Source organism: Spodoptera frugiperda, chromosome 25 (assembly GCF_023101765.2).
Source record: "Spodoptera frugiperda isolate SF20-4 chromosome 25, AGI-APGP_CSIRO_Sfru_2.0, whole genome shotgun sequence".
In the NCBI taxonomy this organism is placed as follows: Eukaryota; Metazoa; Arthropoda; class Insecta; order Lepidoptera; family Noctuidae; genus Spodoptera; species Spodoptera frugiperda.
Genome location: NC_064236.1, coordinates 19,804,942 through 19,814,728, shown reverse-complemented (window position 1 = coordinate 19,814,728; position 9,787 = coordinate 19,804,942). Strand labels below are relative to the sequence as shown.

The window sequence follows — 9,787 nt, the reverse complement described above, 5'->3', positions numbered from 1 at the left end:
CTGTTTGTATGAACACGCTAATCTCCGAAGCAACTGGTCTGATTTGAATAATTGTTTTGTGTTGGTTAGTGAATTTATTCAGAAAGGAATATAGGCTATATAGGCTATAAAAGATCTCGCTACGAACAATAGGAGTCAGGCAGTGGGTAAAAATGTATATAAATCCGAAATACGAAAGTAAGTAAGCCACTAAACCAATGTTACAGTTTTCTATTTTATCTATGACTTTCTATAAGAAAAGTTATAAAGGTAAATCAGAACAGATAGTAGGACTCCAAGCCGTAACCAGTTAACTAATGGCACAGCTAGAAAGAGATAGGCATCATTAGTCAACAGCTTGCCTTGTCACACCACAAATGATACAATTACTTTTCTTATATAATAAACCGTTTGTTACAAAGTTATACTTTATTTTGTTATCAATAAGACATAGTTTGATTCATTTTTACTTTGTCTTATATGTAATAATGAAGATTATTACAATTTTATACTAGTTTTTTTTTAAATCATTTATTTATTAAAGTTTACATATTTAACTTTTACATCAAAAATCGCCAAACTGTATTACAGTTTGTTGGCGATAGTGGCGATAGTTTTATTAGTATTTAGTAAATAATACATCACCATACATTGCACCAGGTTACTCTAATGTACACCCATTTCAAATCTGATCACATACATATTAGTAAAAACATATGCACACACACAACAAAACCTTACTTGCCTCTAAGCAGGAACATACGATTCTAAAATGAAACCTACAATAATTATTCATTAAAAACTACTCCAACAGCAACTCCTATCCATTAAATACACAGCTCGCCGGCAATGGAAGTTCCCACCTTCCGTTGTAAACAAAACAAAAATGTCTGAATGTGGATCGATGGAAGGGCTCATTTGCAGCTCGTCTACTGAACGGTAATGATGTAAATGACAAGCAGTTTTGTTCCACCTTCTCCGTTCCTCGTCACAACGAGGTTTAATCTGTTGTTTTAAATATTGCTGTTTCACTGTATTGGGGGCGAAATAAGTTTTGACATCGGCAACTATGCAAAAGTCAAAAGTCAAAATCATTTATTTCAAATAGACCAGATAGGCACTTTTGAACGTCAAAGCAAATTTAATAATATTAATAAATATAAAATATAATAAATATAAATAATATTAATATGCTGTTGTAATTTGTGATATTTCACTTACAAAGACATTCTAGGGTTTCGCATAACACAACCCGTTCCGTTGATTCCTTCTTCCTTTCTTCTATTGATGAGGAGAGCAAACTCATTGTGTATTAAAAAACTGTTGTTCTGCGTCTAGATATAATTTATATGTAAACCTGTATGTTTGTAAATGCACCCACGATACAGAAGATAATCTATTGTGGAGTAAGTAATAAAAAATTATACTGTTAAATTCAAAATAGTTATTAAATATGAAAAACAAAAGAATTTTCCCTTTATTAAAATATAGATTACAGGATTAAAAAAAAATAAGATGTAAGAATATCCTCCGAGACCGCTCAATTACGCGACGCGGCCACAGCTCGTAGGCACCACAATAACGCCTAGTTAACGTCGGCCTGACAGTACGATTGGCACAAGATTAATCGTCCGTTGCCCAGAGGAACTAACTCAGTGTTCCTTGACTGTGATTAATTTTACTTATCAGTTAACGAAATGGTGCAACCGACTTTTGATTACTTTTTTCTCTGATGAAAATTAATTGTTCCTATCATTTGATGGAAAGCGGAGGAACGGATTTTATTTTTATGGAATAAATCTTTGTCATCTACGTGCCAAGTTATGCTGACATTTAGATTTGTAAAGCGTTGTCACGTTCAAAACTAAAAATATCTGTTCCAACTATGTACGCAGTCTCTGTAAAGTTTGGTTTAATGTAGTTACGACCTTGTACCCCCTGCAAAGCCTGGAGTATTCAAAATCAAATTCAAATCACTTAAACCATAAATACCTAAATACTTTTAAAACGTCAACAAAGAAAGAAATAAACAATAGTCTGTCAGTCTGTCCGTCAGTGAACCTAAGTGCTTGTTCCAAAACACTTTCTTCTTTCTTCTAGCTTCGAATGGAGAAGAACGAGGAAGAAGCTCCATTCGTTACTCTTTATAAAAAATATATGTTTACAATTTCTCATTACTGTAATCTTCGTTTATGTAGATAAGACACATAGTCTAGCAGTTCACTGTATGTGCTATGGAAACTATTGAAACCCCATTAATAGATATCAACAAAGCAGTGCATTAAATTATTGTTAGTTCCTGTGTTTATTATTACACTATTTCATACATATTAATGCCGTGCAGTGATACAAGTTCGGGACCAACTTACGTAATTTCAACTTAGACTACTTGGCCTCACAATCAAGTGTAAGTACCACCAAGTTGTTCCCTACAACAGTAACTTATTCCTAACTTATTCCTTACTTAGTGCGCTTCGTTACTTAGTGTATTTTGAAGTCTAGATTCTGTAGTAGGCTAGAAATAGACTGAGATGAAAACTTTTACCATTATTGTGATTTATTGGATCTCAGTGCTTGTTTAACTTGAGTTTTGTCTCTAAGTAATATTATCTGAACTAATATTTAGGTACTTATCGAAACTTTCCCCATAAGATCGTTTTTCTTCTTATAAGGCCGGTAACGCAACTGTGACTCCTCTGGTGTTGCGGGTGTCCATGAGCGGCACTGATCGCTAACCATCAGGTGATCCGTGTGCTCATTTGCCACACCTTTAATTATATTTTAAGTACGTAACTTTGTTTAGTAGGTAGTCGAAATCGTGTGTCGGATTCAAAAAGGTAGAACAAAGTGGCCTTTACGTTTTAAAAATCCTTTTTAGCATTAGTCTAAAAATGTTACTCTTCAGTACATGGGACTCGTAACATATTTAGTGAAAAATGGGTGTTACATTGAATATCAACACTTCTTCATAACCCTCCAGGAATTGAAAGCGTGATGTTGTTATGTTATGTAGAACAACGCCATCTAGTCACCTTCTGTATAAACACAACGCAGATCGGGCTGAGGGTACAAAACGTGCAATTTGTAGAACGAAGGAAGATTACAAGTTCTGTTCGTGGTATATAGATGGCGCTTATTAAATTATATTACATTACCACCATAAAGGAAACTATTTATTGTATTACTTAGCTTTTGCCTGCGACTTCGACCGTAAAAAATACGTGAAAAATAATTGATTTATCAAACAGAAGTTTCCATTAGGGAAGCTTTGATGTTTTTTTTTTATTAAAGTACCTATAAGTCCGTATACGAGCAGACAGATCACTCGATCGTAAGCAATCGCCGCCGCCCTTGGGCACCAGAAACACCAGATGGATTACAAGTGCGTAGCCAGCCTTTTGGGGGTAAGTGATTTAAGGGTTGTTGGGGAATCGGGGATTGGGAAGATTAGAAAGGGGATGATTGGGCCTCCGGTAACTTCACTCATAAAACGAAACACAACGCAAGCATTGTTTCACGTCGGTTTTCTGTGAGGCCGTGGTATCACTCCGCTCGAGCCGGTCCATTCGTGCCAAAGTATAAATTGCACGCACACTCTTTCACACTTTAAATTGTACGCAGAAATGGCGCATTCCAAACCATGAAAAAAGAAATATTAGTCGCACATGAGTAAGTGACAAAAAAAATATTCAGTATTGCTAACGGGCAAAGGCCTCTTTAATAAAAAAACATATCGCCCGAATTGAGAACCTCCTACTTTTTATAATCTCAGTTTAATAAAATATAATAAAACTTAATATCGATAATTTTTTGTTTTTTATAATACATACTTATTTACTTTACTTTGTACGGCCCTGGCGACAGAAAAAAAGGTGAAATACTAAGCCTTATTTTTACGACATAATGAATAATTTCTACCATTACCGCATACCGTTCGAAAGGGCATTAACTAAGGAACTTTTTAAAACAAAAATAAGTTCAAAATGGCATTTGTTTCATATTTATATTAATTTAGAAGTTGAAAATTTCAGCCATTAAATAAAATATATATATATACATTTGATGGCCGTATATACATTGGGCCACTATTAAGCTTAAACAGTTAAGATTACGTTTAACTTATTTGTAATTACAAATAATAATAGGTATACAATGTATAATAGTACAATAAACATTGGGTTCCGTATTTTACATGTGTGCGAACATACAATGATATTTTATATATTCCTCTCAATATAATGTATTATTTGTTTTAGATATCCAAAAATATTATTTCATAATATAATAAACACGAAATCAAAATTGTTTCATTGAAATCGATTAATATGCCAAAATAATCCATTATAAATAAACTTTAACACTAAAACGTCACTACCGAATTCACGTTACATGCAAATTTTAGTAGAAAAACAAATAAAAATTTCACATATTGCCCATATTTCGCACTTTTACGCCACCATTAATATAGCGGCATACCTACCCTAATGAGGCTTCATTCAGTGTGATGTGTTAATCCATGTTTATTACGTCCTCCGGTTAAGAATTACTTACCACTCTCGGCAATCCCCAACCGAAGGACTAAGCGCGTGGCTGGGATATCATTACTCGCTGGAGAATCTTAACACCGCGATACAGTCGGTGCAGCGCCATCTAGTGAACACCTGCCCTCAATAAACACAATGCAGTTGCAGATCGTCGGGTGAATACAGACCTACCACTTGCATAATGCGGTTGTAACAAGTTCACTGTTTTAACAGTACAGATGGTGTTTACTGTACCGGTAAAATTTGCCTAAGTAAAATATAAATAAGAAGATTAATCATTATATAATAAATACTAATATACAGAGCTGAAGAGTTAATTTTGTTTGTTTGAACACGCTAACCTATAGAAGTATTTGAAGAATTATTTTTGTTTTGGATAATGAATTAATCGAAAAAGGTTTATAGGCTATAAAACATGCTGTAAGATCAATAGGAGCCGAACAGAGAGTGGAAATCTATATAAATATGAAAGTAATCCACGTTAATTTATTGAGAAAGGTTATCTTAATAATATTTTAAATGCGAATGTTTGTGGGAATATTACTCAATCATGTCAATATGGGTGATATTCGCTACGCTACGCTATTTGTTATTTTTATATTTTGATATATCTAGTGTCACTCTCACAGTAAATACGAATCAAACAACCCCTATCAAGCTGAAATCCATCGCGTCGTTCAGGCTATAGAGTGAGCAATATTCGATTTTGGCGCCAAAAATCGGCCATTTTGTTTTTTTTTTATTATTTTGATATACCCAGTGTCGCAGTCGGGTAAAAACAGTATCTGTTTATTTTCAATGTATTTGGAATCATTTTTTTTTTTTTTTTTTTATATTTTGTCATATAGATTTTATAATAATCTATTAATATTCTTAGATAATCCCGCAACGTCATGTGTGACCGATCAATACGCAAAGGCGATGGATGCGTCGTGGCGCGAAAACAACGAACTGTCAAAAGTGCATTGACATGGCCTACGTGACCAAGAGCACGGGGAGGCGGGGCGGGGGCGGGGGAAGCGGTGCTGCGCGGCGCGGACGCGATCAATTGGCTCGATACCTTCGAGCGAGCCAGACGTGGCGCTGCGTCCCGCTGTTGTTTACAATGTTGGACACAGAAATTTTGATCAATGCTGTCCATGAACGTCCTATATTATGGGATAAAAGGAATAAGTTATATCACAGCCGGCTTATATCACAAAACGAGTGGGAGGAATTAGCGAAAGACATTGGAACTACAAGTAAGTACAACATTATTTATTGTGGTTGTTCAAAATACAATTTAAAGCATTATAACTCCTTTGTGCTTGTGGTACGTGGTTATATTGTGGTGCTTGTGGCGTTGAGTCAGACCTGTAGAGTAGCGTTACCCGTAAAATGTATAACTAGTATATATGTTACAGTCATAGTGATTAAATAGCAATTATTCATAATGACTGGTCATTATATAGAATGCCAAATTCTCTAGACAATGTAATAAATTAATCACTGCATCTGGACATTATTCATAATAGGCAGTCTAAGTTAGTCAAAGTAATAACACACGTGTAACTCAAAATGCCACAAGAGCCTTACTTGTAAGAATAAAAATTAGTCTTAAAGATTAAAGACTAATTTGTTTTGGTATAAATTTGATTCTCATAACGTTAGTAGGCCTAATGGCTTATGTAGAAATGGTGTTGGCGAACTTTTAGTGTCCTATACATAATTCTGATCAATCTAATTTGCTATAGTTTCTGTAACAATTAAATAATAATGTTGGTTAAAAATTGAATATGCTGTGCAACAAAAGTTAGTGATAGAACCGAATTGCTACAAAACCGATTCCACGTATTCTGGTTTGTCCTACCCCTAGAGTGTAATTTAAAATCGCGTGGGGCCGCCGGAGTCATGACAGGAACCCTGCCTGCTGAATGCTGCATTTTTGTTTGCATGCAGCTCGTTTTATTACATTATCCAAGTCGTCGAAGATGGTATATAAAATTGCTAGTTAAAGTGATCAATTTTGTGTCATTTATCACTTTATCTAAATTGAGTAGACGTTGTATATAATTGCTGGACAGTATAATTATATAATATCAAGATTTATTACTTTGGCTGTGACATATGCGCTCCCAAACGTCTAACAGACATTATGTCCATTCAGTGTTCAATATGGCGCCGAAGTGAATAAAGCGCGGTAAAAATAATAATTAACGGGTTGAATGAGTTATTTAAGAGTGATATATTCTCTGTTCACTATTGAATATTAAATATATTAGATTTACTTTTTAAACGATAGTTAGTTTTTATGCATTAATATTGATAATAAAATTTCATAAAAATTACATCAAATAATGCTAGTGTTGTCAAGAAAATAATTCTGACTTTTGCCACATTCGTGGGAAAATAATTATGTAGGTATTATTACGAAAAACACATATTATTGTTGAATAAATTCAAAAGTAATCTAATAAATATTACTATAATAAAATAAAGATTATTAAAGGAACAGTTAAGGAAATAATATAATAATCTATTGTTATTGTTATTTTCCTTATTTAAATTAATTTGTCTATTGTTGGTTTACTACGTACACATTGAAAATTATTTCGTATTAATCATTTTATTTTATAGAATACTTTGATATGTAATAAACTGTGACAACTGAGTAGAAATAATAAGGCTAATAAAATAAATCGTATATTTTAAGGCAAACCATTTCTTGACTGATGCTGAATAAATAATTTTATAATTAAGTTACTATTCGTTGTAATGCTTGGCATATAACTATAACTTATATGTTTGGTCAGTAAAATAATTTCAACATATGTAGATATTTTTGATATTCACATAAAAAATAATTTATTGTAGTTTATTATGGGTAAACTTTAACATGTTGGCAACACTCCCTATTCATTGCATGTTGATATGTTCATCTCTGTCTAATCTTGGCGGTTGTATTGTTCTTGCGACTTGCATGAGCGAGATAGACATGTTTCTTTAAAATGTGTAGTGGTTTCCAAGCTACGTCTTTGTATGATAAAAGTGGATTAACGCATAAGCCATTGTAATTTAAAAACTGTACCGTAGGAATTAGTTTTTTTTTTTTTTTATATTTGCCTGATAATAATTAGAACCTTGTCAATCACCTGGTGCCATTTGGACGTTGAATCGATGCAGTTAGAAAACTGCCGTCTGTCCCAAAATCCGCTCCATAACTAATTGTTACGGAGCTATAGCTTTGCAAACTAGTGGTGCGATTGTGGATATACCATATTTTGAAATACTGAATAAGTAAGCGAGTTGACATATCTGTGTGCCTGATATATTTGAACTATACCTAAATTAATTTTGTTAATTTCATATTTTCAGGTGAAAAGGCGAAAAAGAAGTGGAAGAATTTGAAGGACACATTTATAAAAGAATTTAAAAAAATTTCGACGTCTACTGACTCCGACGCCATGTTTGAGTATACAGGCACGTGGCCACATTTTGAAGCGCTGTCGTTTCTAATTGATATTATTAAACCTCGAAAACCAGAAGGAAACAGTCTACCAGAAAATAATTTGAAGAATTTGGATGACAATGTGGTCATCAAAATAGAAGAAACTGATAGCAACCAAGAGTCAATGAATTTGTTAAAAGAATTGACACACACTTATAACACATTACAAGTGCCTTCGCCTCTACCGTCAACATCAGGATTATCACGAAAAAGAAAAGATAATGGATTTGAAGAACTCGATACCGACAAACAGAAGATTAAAAAGCTTCTCGAGGAGTCCCGAGACAAAACTGACAAAGACAACGCTGATGACGATGTTCTTTGGTATAAATCCTTAATGCCGTACATAAAACAGTTGACGCCAATGAAAAAGTTAAACTTTAGAACACAAGCGCAGGATCTACTGCATAAGGAGCTATCTAAATCAAGCTTATTTGATGATTTTACTTTTCTAAAGCACTCTGACTAGCTCTGACAGTTCAACTTGAATAGAAAAATATACAAAATGTAAAACCACATTTAAAAAAAAAATACTATTGAAACAAATAACTTACTACCCTACTACTGGGGGTCTACTCTAATTCAACGAATAACGAAGTTTCGTCCGAAACTTCGCAAATTTCGTACTACAATTCCATTTATTGCGAACCGTTGTGAACAAAAATGAACAATTGAAATGAAGATAAATAAATAGGTTTTAATTTGAAATTAAAAATAAAACGTTATTTTAAGTAATATCATTAGTAAATCAATAAAACCTACGGCCGAAAAATAAACGAAACTTCGGATTCGAGAACCGGAGTAGGCCCCCTGTAATCTTAGTCCTTTACGTGGAACGAAAACGCGTCTGGTGTTCCGATTCGCAAGTGCGAATAATTCCACCAATCAGAGCGCCGACCGCGCGCTCGTTTCGTTCAAATTAAACATAAAGTAAACTCGTACTAAGGGTACTGATCAGATATTTCTTTGTTCTTATCTTAAAGTCACCATCAATCATTATTGTACAGTCATATGTCGCTGGACATTAGTACTTGTTAATAATTGCAAAACAGATTTTATTGCTTCTACAATTGAATAGCAAGGGTTGACTCCGTAACTACTCATACAAATTGTGTAATTCCCCATATATTTATATATATCTTTCTATTCTAAGTAGATGTTAGTGGTGGCTGCATGAAACGATTCAAATGTACGTAGAACATAGCATTTTTTGTCTAATCCAGAATTGAGTGAAGTAAAATAAACGTATAAAAATAAAATATTGTTTTTGTGAATAAATGACAAATCAAATCACTTTAATGCATCCATAGTGAACAGTGTGGTCTACAATTTTACAGTAATATGTTCCAACTATGGGCCCTATTGGGCACCGCAAAAGTACTTAATCTACTTACATACAGGGTGTCCCTGAAATCGACGTCCAACGGGCACTAGATGATCAGCAAGGTTCCAGCTGTTATCAGAAAAATATAAAAAAAATTCTAAGTCCTACAGTTTTTAAATTACAGTGACTTATGTGTTATCCACGAAAAAGTACACCCTGTGCCAGTCTTTTGACTCTTGTTGCTACAAATCTTTATTTTTTCGTCTGCAGTCTTCCTTACATTATCCTGAATAGTGCTCCAGTAATACGGAATCATAAATTCTTAGCCAACTGCTTTAGATTGAAAAACATTGTTAGTTTTAGAGGAACCAAATACTCTGAATAAAATTTTCACCTTACTTTAAGTGACTGTACTGAATAAATTATGTATTGCGCTAGTAGTGGCAAATTTTA

General features: G+C 33.7%; 1 protein-coding gene across 2 annotated transcripts; it reads left to right on the top strand.

Annotated features, from left to right (window-relative positions):
* Window positions 1-2,300: 2,300 nt before the first annotated feature.
* LOC118268518 (uncharacterized) lies at window positions 2,301-9,269 on the top strand. 2 transcript variants are annotated; one of them, XM_050704545.1, is made up of 3 exons: window positions 2,301-2,386; window positions 5,401-5,764; window positions 7,878-9,269. In XM_050704545.1, the coding sequence occupies exons 2-3, from the start codon at window positions 5,449-5,451 to the stop codon at window positions 8,477-8,479; spliced, it is 918 nt and encodes a 305-aa protein (XP_050560502.1). In that variant the 5' UTR covers window positions 2,301-2,386; window positions 5,401-5,448; the 3' UTR covers window positions 8,480-9,269. The 2 variants fall into 2 exon arrangements, with proteins under 2 accessions (XP_050560502.1, XP_035438946.2); XM_035583053.2 differs by lacking the exon at window positions 2,301-2,386 and having other exon boundaries at window positions 5,183-5,764.
* Window positions 9,270-9,787: the final 518 nt, after the last annotated feature.